This window comes from Dreissena polymorpha, chromosome 15 (genome assembly GCF_020536995.1).
Source record: "Dreissena polymorpha isolate Duluth1 chromosome 15, UMN_Dpol_1.0, whole genome shotgun sequence".
In the NCBI taxonomy this organism is placed as follows: domain Eukaryota; kingdom Metazoa; phylum Mollusca; class Bivalvia; order Myida; family Dreissenidae; genus Dreissena; species Dreissena polymorpha.
The window spans coordinates 54,700,130-54,718,983 of record NC_068369.1 but is presented as its reverse complement, the minus strand read 5'-3'; the positions used below and the strand labels follow the sequence as shown (position 1 = coordinate 54,718,983).

Sequence of the window (18,854 nt, the reverse complement as noted above, 5' to 3'; positions counted from 1 at the left end):
AATTAGATATATTTATATTATATATAATATAAATCACTGTAACAGTTCATTTCTCATACATCATGGCCATTTTACAGGGTCACACCTGGGATGCATCAGTGACGTTGCTAGCAAGTTCTGAATATGGTGACCTTGAGGGCAACTTGACAACGACCTTCGACCCAGTTTCAGGGGAGGCTACCTTTATGGCACTGAATATGACTGGTTACGGTGTGTACTACCTGAAGTTTACTGCCACATCAACCCCGGCTGATTATTCCCTCACTGTTAACCATAAACTGGTTGTCATGAACCATGCCCATGTTGGAATGGTTAAGGAGGAAACATATGACATTGAGGTACGAACAATAAGATTTATTTGGCAACACTACAGGTGCCCATGAAAGGTTTTTACACAAGTAAAAGTTGTTTATTCTTCTCAACAGTTGTTTTTGTTAACAGATTAATTTTCATTCATCAAGTAATACAAACTCATCACACGCTCTGACCCATGTATTTTATGAAATAGTATGTTAACAGTTTTAAACTTGCGATATTTCCAAGAATTAAATGTGCCTGTAATTTACATTCTGCGAAAATAGGTTACCACTTGTATAGTAATGTAGGATCACCTTTGAAAGTATTTGTACTAAACAAAGGAATATTTGTTGAAAGACCGTTTTAGTGAAATATATGTACATCCTTTTGACATTTAAATGACAGGTTAAGTTTGAGGTGGACTTCAACAGAGTCCTCCCCACGGTTAACAAGCAGAACGAGTTTGAACAGCAAGTTCTCAACCTGTATGCTCACTTGTGGCCGAAGGTACAGCTAACTATTGGAGAAATATATGAAGGTATATAAGAGTTACCAAGCTTGAAATTATTTTCGTTATTATTATTTGCAGTTACAGCCACATTGTGTGATTTTTCCTTATTTCATGAAAGACTTTGATAATTCTTTCTTTTACCTAATTTTTTTAAGTTGCACAGATTATTAGGTAATATGTAATATGAAAATAATGAAAAAAAGGTCTAATCATTGTAACATACCAGGTTGCCTCTTTATATTTGTTGAGTTATCGGAAATTGTTCTTTTGTTTTGATTGCATTATTTGTACAAAGTGCTTTACTCAATTATGTATTTCTACAGTGTTTTTTATCAGGAGTTAAAATTTAAAGCAGTTATGTGCCTCAATGGAAAAATAGATGACTAATGCAGATAAAACTATGACCTTGACCCATTTATGCCTAGCGTCTAGAAAAAAGGCCTTTGCAAACAGCGTAGACCCAGATGAGATGCTGCATGATGTGGCGTCTCATCAGGGTCTACGCTGTTTGCTTAAAGGAATTTCTGTAAGAAATATTCTAAGTATAGAAATAAATATACTAGACATCCCTAATTTTGGAAATAAATTGATCAAATTTTAAAGGATGGGAGAGTCCACTTGGCATAAATGGGTTAACAACAAGTCACTGCTTTACGTTGCACAGGAAGCATAGTTGTGAGTTTCAATGTGGCTGGATCATTAGCTGACGTAAACAGCACTGCGTACAGCCTGTGTGAGTCTATCAGCAACAAGACGACGTACAGTTTCAATGGGTACGATTTGGAGTTGTCCCCCTTCATGACAGTGAATGGGCAGAGTTACTATGGAGTTACCTGTGGCCAGATTGTAAGGGTTCTTCTATATTGACCTATGAACAATGTTACAGTTGAACATAATTATACATGTATGATACTATTGAAATTCATTTGACAGAACTTTAAATACACATATAATACTGATACAAATAATACGTAAATAAACTTTTATGCAATAGACAATTTTAATCACTTATATATTGTAGAATAATAAACTAATGATATAAAAAAGAAATGTGAACAAAATTATTGTAATAATGATTTTTTTTAACCACTAAATGTGATTTTGTTAGGGGAAAACATTGATAACATCTCTGTCATTTTTTGTGGTTGTATAAATAGAAAAACAATTCAAGGCAATATTTGCAAGATTTTTGTATTTTTAACATATTTTACCTTCAGGCAGAGGAAGAGCAGAGCACAGACATGCCTGTTTGGCTGATTGCTGTCATAGTGACGCTGTCCGTGCTGATTATGGCACTCATTGTATGCCTTGTTGTCTGGAGATGTCACATCAAGCCAAAGACCAAGACACACGGTAGGTTGCTAAGTTACACTTTCCAGGCCACGGTTTCAATAAACCGTTGCAAGTTAGTTACCATTGGTAAACCAATGATACCACAGTCTTTGAACATTTAATGGAAATGGACGGCGATGATGTTACTTTAACTTGAGAATCAGACTGATTACATGAAAAACTCATATCGTTCGTGATGGTGTACATATTTTGTAATTGCACTTTAAAGAAAGGTTACTGATTTAGTTATCATGAATTGAAACAAGATTTGTTTGTCTTTTGATTATATTCAGAATGCTATCACTAACTTTCTGCTCTATAAAAGTAATAGAGGAAAAAAATATATAAAATTTGCTTTTTATTTTTGTGTTTATTATTATTATGTGTTTTTATTTTTGTTTGCTTGTTATGTTTATCACTAACCATGAAATAGACGATATTATAATTCTTGAGTAGAAGTGCTCTCTAGTATATATGGGCTATAAACAGTACAGATTTGCAACTAAATTGTCTTGCGAACACTTATTATCTAAAGGAATGTTCTCATTCTAAATGTTCCTAAAAAAATTGTTACAGAACCTATTATGGTACAAGGAATGAATACGAACAGTAAAACAACTGGTAATGAGGATCTTGTTTGTGTCAGAAAGAGTGTCATTTATATAACAATACATCAGGTTTACACTCGATTGAGACTGGAAATAAAATGATAACACACAAAACATGTTTAAATAAAGGATTGTTCATCAATATTCAGTATTACCGTCTAGTACGTTGTTAAATAATAAATATCTGATATTGTACGGTTAACAGATTTAGGTATTTATTTATTCATACTTTAAAAAAAAAGTTTCAACTGTTTGCTTAATATTTAAAATGAATACAATTTGATCGGTAACATAATTTACATTGCCAGTCTCAGTCAACATAAAGACTCCTTTGCTTTAACCAAATAATTTTTGTATGCATGTCATTTCTTACATTTTGACCCTTTCAGAACATTTTACATTTCAATAAAAATGAACACAAATGTGTAAATATATCAATTAAGTTAACAATAATCTGATTTCATTTGTTATGGAAAAAAACGTAAAATTTATTAAGAAAAAAGCTATTATTTTCTTGTATGAGCAATCACCAATTAAGAATACATATAATACCATATCTTAAAATGCACATGCAAATCATTATTATGAGTGTGAAAGGACATAATGCCACATGCACTGAATCTCACATTTTGCACTTTTGTGATTTTTTGCACAACTTTCATGTGCACCGAAGAATGCTTACCCTCCATCTTCCCAGCACAGGTATTTTTTTAAACATTTATTTCAATACATAAAATATACTTTTAATATATTCTAAGTTTTAAATATTGTTTTTAGAATAATAATGAACAAAAATACCATTCAATTGCACACTGTAAATTTGAGTGTTACCACATAGTTGTCAGTAATTGCTTTTTCAAAATAAATATTTTAAACAATACCAGTATTTGTCATAATTGAATAGTCTTTCCAAATAATTGCATGGACCTAATGATCCATTGTTACCTTTGTTGCAGTCTCCTACTTGGGTTCAAGAGAGACTGAGAAGCCCTTAGGAAACTACCTCTTCAGGACAGAAAAGTCGTTTGACAGTCTGAAGTTTGCAGAGACACCAAGGAAAGAGCCTCTTCCTCAGACCCCTGAGACAACCACAAGACCGTCAAGGATCCAGGTGTCACAACCTTCAAAGAACAATGAGGCTCTCCCTGTTAATTCAAGCCCCCTACTTCACACCCATAATGCTGTTGGGGAAGCCAGTCTTGACAAGGCAGGCAATAATAACCCGCTGTACTTAAGTCCTAGATTGCACAGCAGGAACGTTGCCTTCATTACTGAGAAGGAGGGTTACAAGTCTGATGATCTGCCCTGTTTTTCCACCCGAAGGTTAGAGATTCGAAACCAATCACCTGCACCTGCCGAGGATCTAGAGAAAAGGCTCGGTGACCTTGGTAAAGTAGAAAACGAGGAGTCTGTTTCGTCTCCAGGCGTGAATCAAACCTTTAATGATGCTTACAATTCCATGACAAGGACAGCCCCAACTTTCAAGTCCACAGCAGCCAGTGTGTATGCCACATCGACATACAAACCTTCAAAGACAAACGTTGTCAAACATTCTGGTCCAGTGCGTAAAACGTCCACCACAAATGACCTGGCATTGAGTCCCTATGCAAAGAATGACCCGACCCAGAGTAAAGCTGCCCAGCAGAAAGTTCTTGTGTCTGCTAGGCCAATTGTGAACGCAGGTTCTGCCTCACCACTAGCACGTACTGTGCTTACCGCTCCAAAGGGAAGCCCAACAAGTGGCCAGATTTCAAGGTCATCTTCCCCTATGGTTTGTCGACCCCATTCACCATTTCATGAAAAAGAAAGTCCTCTGGCTCCGATCGATCATGTGAGCACCGACTTTTAAGTGTGTGATCATATAAATGTGCTTCTGTTTCAATTTTGTTTGTTTGGTCTTAATTTGGAATCATGTTTTATTACCTTGTTGTTTTAGTTACCTTTTTTTAGTGTGTGATCATATAAATGTTTTATTATTACCTTTTTTTCCCAATGACTTGTATTCTTTAATGAATTCCATATTTGTAATATCTCTGTAGAGTAAATTAATAATGAAAATATAAAGTGGTATTACTTTTGTGAAATCTACTACAGTCTAGCTCCATTAAGTATTGTGAAAGTAAAACGTTGTTTAATAGACCCTATTTATTTAATGAATATATTTAAATTGGACTTGAAACTTATCTTTTTTATAATCTGTATAATAAACAATTATTTTCTTTTAATTTTTGCAAAGTTGTTTAAGTACAACATCATTTAAGTATGGTAAGTTTTTATGCCTTGATATAAGTTATTTTACGGTATTTGTTATTTAATCAATTGTAACATGTTCACAATTGTTAACTCATTTTTTCGTTTAAACTTTCTAACACCAGTGTGATATCATTATTACTCTTCTTGATCTTTAGCAGAAACTATACCTTTTATTTCAGAAGTTTTTGATAAAAAGTATTCATGCTTAAATGTGTGTTCTTCACATATGTTGTTTGATAAACATTAAATTGCACAAAAGTATTTGTTTACTTTTATTTTTCCAATTTATGTCCAAGAAAAAAAGACTCTAGTGTAACTGCTTTAATCTGGAGTTTAACTTACCATTCCTAAAATGGTCAAATAAAACGTGATAATCAATTAATTATAAAAAGATTAAAAAAACAGTTTTTTCATATTTTACTATTTTTATAGCTTTATAATATGATTTTTTTTATTATAAATTATAACTGATTTTACAGAGTGTTTTGTTTATTATTGTCAGAGAGGATGTAGACTTAGCAAGCCTATGTGCAGTTGTAAAAAACAACTCAACGGCTTTCAGTCTTTATAGGTTACAAAATGATTATTTATGAAAAATGTGTTTTATACAAGAAAGACATGAAAAAGATACCATGACATTTAATACAATTACTGAACTAAAGTATTCATGGATATGTATGCAAACGATTTCCCTCAATAAGTAGTGTTGCATTAATTTATTGAATGTTTTTAAGACGGACATCTTGATGTTGTGATCTATTTGTGTAATTGTTTCAGTGTATTAGTATATGAAGGGCCTTTCCTTTGTTGAACATATTCATTAAAGTTCAGAAAAAAATGCAGTTATAATTACTGGGTAATTGAAGGTTTTTATAAAAATGGTGGGTATTTCAAACAGTTGTTAGGTTTGCATGGTATTATTTATAAGTAATACATACTAGAAGGCATGTGATTATAAGCTTAATCAGGTTTATAAGAATAGCATAAGACTAAGCTACATTTTTTCAAAATTCAATTTTGTCATCATTTCTGTTGAACCGGCTTGTTGGAAGCTCATTATTGCAATGGTCGAGTTTGTGCGAGTACAGGCATGTGTGTGAACGTGTGTATGTGCGTACAAACTTGTTGGGACTGTTTCTTTTTATGCCCCCGAAGGAGGGCATATAGTGATCACACTGTCCGTCTGTCCATCTGTCTTTCCGTCACACTTTTGCATATAGGTTTCGAAAAAATGCTCATAACTTCTATGTCGCTTCAGATGTAACCTTCATATTTGGTATGCATGTGTATATGGACAAGGCCTTTCCATACACACACACACATTTTGACCCCATTGACCCTGAACTTAGGGTCCGCGTTAAGTTTTCGAAATCTACGTTTAGGTTTCGAAAAAGCGTTTTTCGGGGTCATATGTCTTCTAATGGAGACAGCTCTTGTTTATTATTTATGCAGTTCAAAATAACTTATCCATATACATGTATTCACTATTGCAATACAACGTGTTGCCTGTAATACAAGCTCCTTACCCAAAATGTCAAGGTCACTTGAAAAGGTGAAATGTTATCTTTAAAAACATAAAACGGCTATTGTAGACTGTAACTTTGTCATTCAATATGCACATTTAAAATAATTTACAAAACAAATGTTCACCCTGTGGAAAGCGTGTGTGGCTGCTTGGGCAATTGTCAAGGTCACACTAAAGGCCTAAGGTCAAACAGTTTTAGATTGTTAAATAAAAATAATTACAAACATTATTGACAATTGGTTTGACATGTTGCAGACAGCCATCTAGTTAAACAATACTAATTATTAAATACTTGTTTGCATCCAATTCAGTTATACAACTTGCCCATTTGTCAACATCTGCATAAAGCTGTGTCTCAAGTTTGCTTGCAAAAATTCCATATTGGTGTTTCAATTACAAAATCACATATTGATGTTTCAATAACAAAATTACATATTGATGTTTCAATTACAAAATTCCATATTGGTGTTTCAATTACAAAATTCCATATTGATGTTTCAATTACAAAATTCCATATTGGTGTTTCAATAACAAAATTCCTTATTGATGTTCCAATTACCAAATTCCATATTGGTGTTTCAATTTCAAAATTCCATATTGATGTTTTAATTACAAAATTCCATATTGATGTTTCAATTACAAAATTCCATATTGATGTTTCAATTACAAGTATTGAATAGAAACATCAGACATATGTATGGGGAGATTGTGTGATATCACGAACCAATTTACATTAAACTGCCATGCAATTCAGTAGAATTATGCCCCTTTGAATTAAGGTTAGTTTTTGCTTGCAACACCATCATATCTCTATATCTGATGCAGATATTTTAATAAATAGACATGTGTCACAGACACTGATTTACCCACCCAATGCATGTTTTGACACTTCAGTGGATAGAAGATGAATGGCCATAATTCAGCCAATACTGGTCACAGCCATAATTCCTTTATTTCTGATAATCTATACACATTTAGGTCATTCAAAAGTGAAATTTGATTAAAGATTCACTCTGCAAAAATAATTTGCAACAGCCAAATTTCCTTTTTTTACAATCATATGCACATTAAGGTTATTCATATGTGAAAGCTTGAGGTTGATTAAGCCTGTAGTTAAAGAGGAGTTAAAAACTCGAATTTTTTTATGGCATATTATATAGTGAAAAAACAGGCAATAGTCTCTAATGCCTCCAAGCTTCTTACTTCACTGTAAGGTCGTTCAACTGTAAAAGTTTCAGCGATATACTCCAAGTAATTAAAGAGTTCTTAAAACGCAAGCTTCAGGTGATGGAAAACAGATAAAGGCCCATAATTCTGCTGAAACACGTTGTAGCCTAAATTTCCTTTCCTTACGTCCAACACACAGTAAGGGCAGCATTAAGGTAATTCAACCTTGATTGTTTGAAAGAATTTCATCAAGTACCTGAAAAGAAGTTGAAAACACAAGCTTTTGGAGTATAGACATACATAGAGACACACAGACAAGTGCATACACTCTCTTTGGGCATAACAATTTACATATGTATTCAGGGCCTTTATAAACAGTCGCTGACAAAGACCTATGACAGTGACATTCCTTTATGCCCTATTTTGTACTTTGCAAATTCAGGTTAATGTTTGCAGGCAAGAAGGAATTTAGATTATGGTTTGCATTTAACAAATACCTGTCTTTGTAACTACTTAAGATATTCTTTTGAAATTCATGCGAGTTTTTTGTACATTCAACAAATACCTGTCTTTGTAACTACTTAAGATATTATTTTGAAATCCATGCGAGTTTTTTGCAATCATGCTTGATCCCTTGCAAAGACCCATATCGGTAACTCTGACCTGCAATTTAGCAGAATTATGCCATTTTTCATTCACAAGAAACTCAGGTTTGCACTGCAAAGACTGAATGTCTTGACCTTCTATGACGAACGGTAGCAAAACAGGATACAGGGAGCACATAGAATGGTGAAATGGGTAGTGGAAAAAACTCAACTGCCGTGCAAAATATCGGCACTTTACTGAAAAACTACTACAACTAATGATGTTTAGTGCTTAACTTGCTTATAATTAATTATTATTGTATATATTGTTTTGCAGAAAATGGTGTTGCATGGAAAAGCCAAATGACGATCGAGGATTTGCTTTTTGCAAACGGGAAAAAGTTTGATCTTGGCCATGCCCCCGAGGCTACTACCCTGTCAAAGGAGACAGAAGAAAAGCGTGCCTGGTCCCCATTCAGTGTCAGCTTGAGTTCTGAGTCGGGAGCCGACAGTGGCATGACCCCTGTAGGACAACCACCCGTCTGGCCGTCAGCAAAGAGGGTTGTGGGGTCAGAGGTTGGCAGGACGGCTTGGCCCATACCCAGAAAGGTGGCGAGCACTGGGGAGAGACCAAAATGGAGATTTTAGTAGATAAGCTGTGATAATAAATCAATCCTGTAAATATATTTCAGTAGCCTAATGGATTGAAAGCAATCTGTGATACAAAAATCCGTCTCCACATTTGGTTTATAAAATGTATCTAATGAGTAAATTTTATTGAACAAATTATTCATTACATTTGATTTTCATAAGATATTTTTATATACACCAGCTTGTATTACTAATAAAATAAGCAATTTCATCATGCTCAAGTCTGTTTTGTGGTAATAGTCATTTTAGAAATGTTAAGACTGCCTAAGACTCTGTGTTATAATGAATGTCACAGATTTTCTACTGCTGTACGTTGTGTGATAATCTTTAAGTGTTTTTCTAAACTAATTTATATCGTTCTTATGTTTGTTCTGTTGTAAATTACAGATCTGAATTTTACGAATGATGTCTTACAAATAATGTATTACTACCCAATAGTCTCCAAAATCGCTGACGAGACAGTTCCCAAACAGTAGTTTTGGATATCGGAATTAACTGTGTGGTGGCAGTATATATTTACAGTGAATAATATTTACAAACAGTTTTAACGATTTTGCTGTTCTTTTAATTACTATCAAATGCTTATCTTTATGTTATCTGTCAATCTTCTAAGGTTTTTTAGACGCCTGTGCAAAACATATGCAATTTCTTGTCTGTGATTCATAAATTAGATGAATGTTATGTATTATAGTATCAACTTGACGTGTTCTTTACTTTTAAGTTCTATTTCACATCATGTTAATCTTTGTCTTTCTGCGTTTAGCTGTCTAATAAATAAGCAATAAAAAATATTTGCATGTGGTTTTGATATATTTTGATGTATTATATTCAATTCAATGTCAAAATCATATACTTTTTCATTTGCAAATGCACAACTACATTTCACATGGAACAATGCATGCATTTGAATGAGTGTGTTTTCAAGTTGATTAGTACATTGTGACAGACGAACAAACAGACAGCCATCCATGGTGACTGCAGTAAAGCGGACAAGTTTGTATCAGACAGATGGACAAACAGACAGCCATCCATGGTGAATGCAGTAAATCGGACAAGTTTGTATCAGGACAAACAGACAGCCATCCATGGTGAATGCAGTAAATCGGACAAGTTTGTATCAGACAGTCGGACAAATAGACAGACATCCATGGTGAATGCAGTAATTCGGACAAGTTTGTATCAGACAGATGGACAAACAGACAGCCATCCATGGTGAATGCAGCAAATCGGACAAGTTTGTATCAGACAGACGGACAAACAGACAGCCATCAATGGTGAATGCAGTAAATCGGACAAGTTTGAATCAGACAGGCGGACAAATAGACAGCTATCCATGGTGAATGCAGTAAATCGAACAAGTTTGTATCAGACAGATGGACAAACAGACAGCCATCTATGGTGAATGCAGTAAATTTGAAAGCATTCTGACATTTATACCAAAATGATTTTATCACTGACTAATTGGTTGGACTTTTCTAGTCGATTACCTTGATGGCATTCAACCCTTATGCAGTCCCATAAATTGACTAAAGGTCACATTGGGGTAGTGGGCATTGTGTCGACCCAGCGACCGGGTGGTCATGGGTTCCATCCTCATTGTGGGAGTGTTCTTTACATGTAGTTCTCCCTCATACACATAAAGTAATGGTTCTAGTCCCAGGAAACAGACTTAAGAGCATTTCAAATACCGGTAAACCTCTCGCTTTTGATGCAATCAAGCTAAATAAATAATTTTAAACTAAACTAAGTGGACCATAACAAAACTATAGATTTTGCTGTTTGGATGTGGGTCATTTTTAACTATTCTTATTGAAGCAATTTATTTTTAGATACAGTTGTTGCTCAGTACTGTTTATATGCATCACTGTCTGATAAATATTTATTTCAAGTTTAATAAAATTAAACCAGCAAGTTACCCGATAGCAAGCTATTTGGCAATTTAAGAATAAAACTATACCACAATATCCTCTCCCCTCCTAACTGGAAACAAGCGAATTTGTTGAATTGATATCCCCCGACAAAACCATCTGTGAGATAGATGGCGGACAGACAGACAATCCAAATTCTATATTCATCGGCCTTTGGGGGAGATTAACAACACAGTAAATAAAAGAAAATATACAGTTAACTGCATGGCAAAGTTCTGTATCCGGTTATAATGCAAATAAAATTATATTTTACTCTACGAGATAAACCGTGTCTCTTCAAAAAAGTATTCATGTTTACTTGCATCTGTTTATTACTCAGTTAAATCCTTATGTTGGCAGTAAAATTAACGAAATTCAGTCTTAAGGGTGGTTTTGATTTGGGGCTAGAGAACGTGTGCACGCAAGACTTACAGGCCTATGTTCCAGCAAGTTAGCATATAACAAATTGGAATAAGTTTTATTAATGTATACAAGTAAATGGATAACAATTTTAAAGCGGGTATATACGATCTTGTCAAATATTTATTAATTAATATAAATTGTGTGAAAAACTTGTTATACATATATTTCAATATCAACTAAAATAAAAGTTAAGAAGAACATGTGTCGAAAAATGCTAAATAAGCCAGATATTTAATTCTGAAATAAAAAAGGGCTGTACAGCCAAATTCGCCAGCATGTATATTATGTATGTACGATGTGAATCTAAATTTAGTATAACGGTTCATTTGAAATTCCTGCAGTGATATCGAATCAAACGACACACGAACACTTACTAAAAAGACGAATGCATCTGTTATTGTAGGAAAATATGTATGAATTATCTTCGTCACAATCGGCTCGGGGCGCTAATTTGTATTTGCTGCATTTTATGAAATTCGTCTCAAATGTATCAATTTTCTTGCATATTGTGTGTTATTACAACATATTTGTATCAATATATTACAATTCAACAAATATAAAAATGGTATAAACTCGCTTTAAGTCACCAGGTGATTAAAATTAAACAAGACTATTGCCAAGCAATATATGTCCCCTACCGGCTCCACCATTGTCAGAATTTTTATGCTCCCCTTCGAAAAACAGGGGGTATATTGTTTTGCACATGTCGGTCGGTCCGTTCACCAAATGGTTTCCGGATGATAACTCAAGAACGCTTACACCTAGGATCATGAAACTTCATAGGTGCATTGATCATGACTGACAGATGACCCCTATTGATTTTCATGTCACTAGGTCAAAGGTCACGGTGACTAGAAACAGTAAAATGGTTTCTGGATGATAACTCAAGAACGCTTACGCCTAGGATCATGAAACTTCAAAGATACAATGATCATGACTGGCAGATGACCCTATAGATTTTCAGGTCAATAGGTCAAAGGTCAAGGTCATGGTGACTTGAAACAGTAAAATGGCTTTCCGGACGTTAACTCAAGAACGCTTACACCTACGATCATGAAATTTCATAGGTACATTGATCATGACTGGCACATGACCCCTAATGATTTTCAGGTCACTAGGTCAAAGGTCAAGGTGACTCGAAATAGTAAAATGGATTCTGGATGATAACTCAAGACCGCATATTCCTAAGATGATGATACTTTATAGGAACATTGATCATGACTGGCAGATGACCCCTATTGATTTTAGGTCACTAGGTCAAAGGTCACGGTGACTCGATACAGTAAAATGGTTTCCTGATGATAACTCAAGAACGCTAAGGCCTAGGATCATGAAACTTCATAGGAATATTTATCATGACTGGCAGATGACCCCTGTTGATTTTCAGGTCACTAGGTCAAAGGTCAAGGTCACATTGACTAGAAACAGTAAAATGGTTTCCTGATGATAACTAAAGAACGCTTAGGCCTAGGATCATGAAACTTCACAGAAACATTGATCATGACTGGCAGATGACTCTTATTGATTTCTAGGTCACTAGGTCAAAGGTCACTGTAACCTGGCTGCCACTACAATGGACAGCCAAATTGGGGGGCATGCGTGTTTTACAAACAGCCCTTGTTTTAAATAAATATTTGTTGCCATAGCAACCAAAATTTTTTATGTAGGAAGAAAATGAAATGACGTGCATAATGTCCATATTGCAATCTGTTTATGTTTTAAGTTCCATGCAAAAATATGAAGAACTTTTAAAGTTATCGCAGGATCCAGAAAAGTGTGACAGACTGACTGACTCACAGACACACAGAGCAACAATAGGGCCATGATGGCCCTCTATCGCTCCACTGCTGAAAAAAAAGGCTGAAACAAATATTCTCAGCATGTGCAAATACTTAAATATAGGCCCTATTTAAGCACATGTACACTTTTGTGACCCCCTGGGCTGGGTCAAATTTAACCCCAGGGGAATAATTTGAGCAAACTTTGTAGAGGACTACTATATCTCACTACATGTACATACAAAATGTGGAAGCCCTAGGTCCTATTGTTAAGAACAAGAATATTTTTAAAAGTTTTAACAAAATAAACATGATATAAGCGTATATAATGTTCAATTTTGTAACCCGCGGGTCAGGATCAAATTTGACCCAAAGGGCATAATTTGAACAAACTAAGTAGATGACTATACGATGTTACTGCCCCCCCGGGGCAGGGTCAAAGTTGACCCCAGAGGCATTATTTGAACAAATTTGGTAGAGGTTTATTAGATGTCACTACATACCATATTTAGTAGCCCTAACCACAATGGTTATGGACAGAAAGATTTTTTTAAGTTTTTACAAAATAGGCCCCATATAAGCATATCTTCAGTTTTGTGACCCACCTGGGCAGGGTCAAATTTGACCCAAGGGGCATAATTTGAACAATCTTGGTAAAGAACTATTAGATGTCACTACATACCATATTTGATAGCCCAAGGCTTGATGGTTAAGGACAGAAAGTTTTTTTCACAAAATAGGCACTATATAAGCATATAATTGATTTTGTGGCCCCTAGGGCAGGGTCAAATATGACCCCTGGGGCATAATTTGAACACACTAAGTAGAGGACTATACAATGTCACTACATACCAAATTGTGTAGCCTTAGGCCTAATGGTTATGGATAAGAATTTTTTTAAGTTCACAAAATAGGCATTATATAAGTATATGTTCAATTTTGTGACCCCCGGGGCAGGGTCAAATTTGACCCCAGGGATAACATTTGAACAAATTTGGTAGAGGACTATTAGATTTCACTACATACCAAATTTGATAGCTCTAGGCCGAATGGTTATGGACAGAAGATTTTTGAAGTTTTCAAAAACTAGAGCTTTGTCACAGACAAAGTTTACCCCCACATGCCGCATTGACACAGACTATTTTGCAAGCTGTCTTCACAAAACAAGAGCATCTAAATGGTGATTTTTAAGAATTATTATGCCATTATTATTTATGGCCATTTTGACCTTTGAACTCTTGAATTCTTTCTCATGACATGCTGTCCAATGACTGTGAACAAAATTAATGTACACAGTCATTTAAAAATCTCACAATGAATGACATAGTTATGGCTCAGTCAAGCTCATTTATGGCCATTTTTCACTTTTGAATTCCAAGTGCGACCTTGACCTTGAGATTGACATAATTCTTTCACATGACACATTGTCCAATGATTGTGAACAAATGTACCAAGTAATTTTTAAATCTCTCAATGAATGACAACGTTATGGCCCGGATAAGATCATTTATGGCCATTTTTGACCTTTGAACTCACAGTGTGACCTTGACCTTGGATATATCCACATAATTCTTTCGCCCGACACACCATCCAATATTGGTGAACAAATGTGGCAAATGATTTTAAAATCTCACAATGAACAACATAGTTATGGCTTGGACAAGCTCATTTATGGCCATATTTTACCTTTGAATTCAAAGTTTGACCTTGACCTTGGAGATATTGACGTAATTCTTTCCCAATGACACACCGGCCAATGATGCTGAACAAATGTGCCAAATGATTTTAAAATCTCACAATGAACAACGTAGTTATGGCCCGGACAAGCTCATTTATGGCAATTTTTGACCTTTGAACTTAAAGTGTGACCTTGACCATGGAGATATCAACGTAATTCTTTCGCGCGACACACTGTCCAATGATGGTGAGCAAATGTGCCAAATGATTTTAAAATCTCACAATGAATGACATAGTTATTGCCCGGACAAGCTCATTTATGGCAATTTTTTATCTTTGAACTCAAAGTGTGACCTTGACCTTGGAGATATCAGCGTAATTCTTTCAAGTGACATACCTTCAAATGATGGTGAACAAAGTTTCCAAATGATTTTAAAATCTCACAATAAATCATAAAGTTATGGCCCGAACATGCATTTGACCTTTCTTTGAACTCAAAGTGTGAACTTGACCTTGGAGATATCGACAAAATTCTTGAGCACGACACACTGTCCAATGTTGGTGAACAAGTTTGCCAAATGATTTTTAAATCTCACAATAAATGATTAAGTTATGGCCCGGACATGCATTTGACCTTTGAACTCCAAGTGTGACCTTGACCTTTGAGATGTTGACGTACTTCTTTCGCGCGACACACCGTCCCATGATGGTGAACAAATGTACCAAGTCATTTTAAAATTTAACGATAAATGACATAGTTATAGTCCGGACAAAGTTTCGGTTTAAAACGCACCTATGACCTTGTTTTCTACCCAACATGACCCATATTTAAACTTGACCTTGACATCATCTAGATACAACTTCTGACCAAGTTTGGTGAAGATCGGATGAAATTTTTGAGACAGACAGACCGACAAAGTGACTCCTATATAGCCCCCATTACCAGTAATGGGGGTATAAATAGGCCTACTACAAGCATATGTTCAATTTTGTAACCCCCTGGGGCAGGGTCAAATTTGACCCCAGGGATAAAATTTGAACAAATTTGGGAGAGGACTATTAGACGGTTACGGGCAATAACATATTTTTTAAAGTTTTCCCACAATAGGCCTTATATAAGCATATGTTCAATTTTGTGACCCTCGGGGCAGGGTCAAACTTGACCCCAGGGGCATAATTTGAACAAACTTGGTAGAGGACTATAAGATGTCACTACATACCAAATTTGGTAGCCCTAGGCCCAATGGTTATGGACAAGAATGATTTTTAAAGATTTCACAAAATAAGCCCTTTATAAGCATATATTCAATTTTGTTACCCCAGGGAAGTTTCAAATTTGACCCCAGGGGCATAATTTAAACAAACTAAGAAGAGAACTAATACATGTCACTACATACCAAATTTGGTAGCCCTATGCAATACAGTTATGGACAGGAAGATTTTTAAAGTTTTCACAAAAAAGGCCTTATATGTTCAATTTGTGACCCTCGGGCAGGGTCAAACTTGACCCCAGGGGCATAATTTATGCAAACTTGGTAGAGGACTATAAGATGTCACTACATACCAAATTTGGTAGCCCTAGGCCCAATGGTTATGGACAAGAAAGATTTCTAAAGATTTCACAAAATAAGCCCTTTATAAGCATATATTCAATTTTGTGACCCCCGGGGCAGTTTCAAATTTGACCCCAGGGGCATTATTTGAACAAACTAAAAAGAGAACTATTCCACGTCACTACATACCAAATTTGGTAGCCCTATGCCATACGGTTATGGACAACAAGATTTTTTAAGTTTTCACAAAAAAGGCCTTATTTAAGCATATGTTCAATTTTGTGACCCATGGGGAAGGGTCAAACTTGACCCCAGGGGCATCATTTGAATAAACTTGGTAGAGGACTATAAGATGACACTACATACAAAATTTGGTAGCCTTAGGCCCAATGGTTATGGACGAAAAGATTTGTAAAGTTTCCACAAAATAGACCTTATATAAGCATATGTTCAATTTTGTGACCCCCGCGGCAGGGTCAAATTTGACACCAGGGGCATAATTTGAACAAATTTGGTAGAAGACTATTAGATGTCTCTACATACCAAATTTGATAGCCCGAGGCCCAATGATTATGGACATGGATTTTGAATGTTTTCACAAAATAGGTCTTATATACTAGTAAGCAAATTTTCAATTTTGTGACCCCCGGGGCAGGGTCAAATTTAACCCCAGGGGCATAACTTGAACAAATTTAAAAGAGGTTCACCTCAGTCAAATTTCTGAGAAATTTCATCAGAATTGGACCAGTAGTTTAGGAGATGTTTAAAGGAAAAGTTAAGGCACGGACGGACGCACGCACGCACGACGGACACAGGACCACGACATAAGCCCTGCTGGCCTTTTGCAAGTGGAGCTAAAAACCATTAGTTCCCTCCGGTGAAACCGGTAGGGGACAACAAACATAGAGAATACATTTTCATCACACTCATTTAAGAATAAGTTGACAGGCCATTACTGGTAAAACAACAACAAGAGGGCCTGAAAGGTCCAAAGTCGCTCACCTGAGATAACAAGATATTATTGGGACAAATCTTCTGACCAAGTTTCACGAAAATCGGAAAATAAATGTGGCCGCTAGAGTGTTAACAAGGTTTTACTATAGCCATATAAGGAAAAATGTCAACCAACCGGCATCTTTTTTGAACTCTTGCAAGATATTATCGGGATGAATCTTCTGACCAAGTTTCATGAAGATCGGACAGTAAATGTGGCCTCTAGAGTGTAAACAAGATTTTACTTTAGCCATATAAGGAAAAATGCCCTTCCCCCTGGAAGCCATTTATTTCCAAGCAAACATAATTATTTTCGAACTCTCCCAAGATATCATTGAGACCAATCTTCTGACCAAATGTCATTAGGATTGGACAATAAATGTGGCCTCCTGAGAGTGTTTACAAGGTTTTACAATTGCCATATAAGGAAAAATGCCCCGCCCCTGGTGGCCATGTTTTTAAAGCAACCAAAACCATTTTCGAACTCATCCAAGATATCATTGGGACAAATCTTTTGACCAAGTTTCATGATGATCGGAAAATAAATGTGACCTCTAGAGTGTTAACAAGGTTTTACTATAGCCATATTAGGAAAATAGCCCCGCCCCGTGGTGGCCATGTTTTTCAACCCACCATAATCATTTTTGAACTCGTCCAAGATATTTCTAAGATGAATCTTCTGACCGAGTTTAATGAAGATCGGACTTTAAATGTGGCCTCTAGAGTCTTAACAAGATTTTACTAATGCCTTATATAGCCAAATAAGGAATACTGCCCCGCCCCTTGGAGGCCATGTTTTTCATGCAAACGTAACCATTTTTGAACTAATCCAAGCTATCATTAAGACAAATCTTCTGACCATATTTCATCAAGATTGGACAATTAATGTGGCCTCTAGAGTGTTAACAAGGTTTTACTATAGCCATATAAGGAAAAATGCCCCGCCCCCTGGCGGCCATGTTTTTCAACCAACCGGTATCATTTTCGTATCCGTCCAAGATATTATTGGGATGAATCATCTGACCAAGTTTCATGAAGATTGGACAATAAATGTGGCCTCTAGAGTGTTAACAAGATTTTACTATATCCATAAATAGCCATATAAGGAAAAATGCCCCGCCCCCTGGCGGCCATTTTTTTCAACCAACGGACATCATTTTCGAACTCATCCAAGATATCATTGGGACAAATCTTCTGAGCAAGTTTCATGAAGATCGGAAAATTAAATGTGGCCTCTAGAGTGTTAACAAGATTTTGCTATAGCCATATATAGCCATAGAAGGAAAATGCCCCGCCCCTTGGCAGCCATGTTTTTCAAGCAAACGTAACCATTTTCGAACTCATCCAAGAGCTCATCCAAAAGCTCACCATGAGCACGTTGTGCTCAGATGAGCTAAAAAGAAGTTAAGATTTTTCAGTTTATTACATTTTCATTTAATTTGTGGTTAGCAATAGAGATTTTGTGCAATTAATTTTCCTCAGCAAAAAGCGTGATTGGACTAGAGCTCTAAAAAAATAAAGACAAACAGTGTAAAAATTGTTTTTCAAATTTCACAATAATACCAAAGAAATTCATTATTTGTTAAATGCCATTT

General features: G+C 35.6%; 1 protein-coding gene across 1 annotated transcript in view; it reads left to right on the top strand.

Moving 5' to 3' along the window:
* Nucleotides 1-5,240, top strand: part of LOC127859761 (fibrocystin-L-like) — a 65,337-nt gene extending 60,097 nt beyond the window's left edge. The window contains exons 45-49 of the mRNA XM_052397268.1: nt 78-338; nt 703-835; nt 1,473-1,654; nt 2,026-2,161; nt 3,705-5,240. Of these exons, the coding sequence (XP_052253228.1) occupies nt 78-338; nt 703-835; nt 1,473-1,654; nt 2,026-2,161; nt 3,705-4,597 (1,605 nt within the window). The 3' untranslated portion in view covers nt 4,598-5,240. The remainder of the gene's footprint in view (nt 1-77; nt 339-702; nt 836-1,472; nt 1,655-2,025; nt 2,162-3,704) is intronic.
* The last annotated feature ends 13,614 nt before the right edge of the window (nt 5,241-18,854 follow it).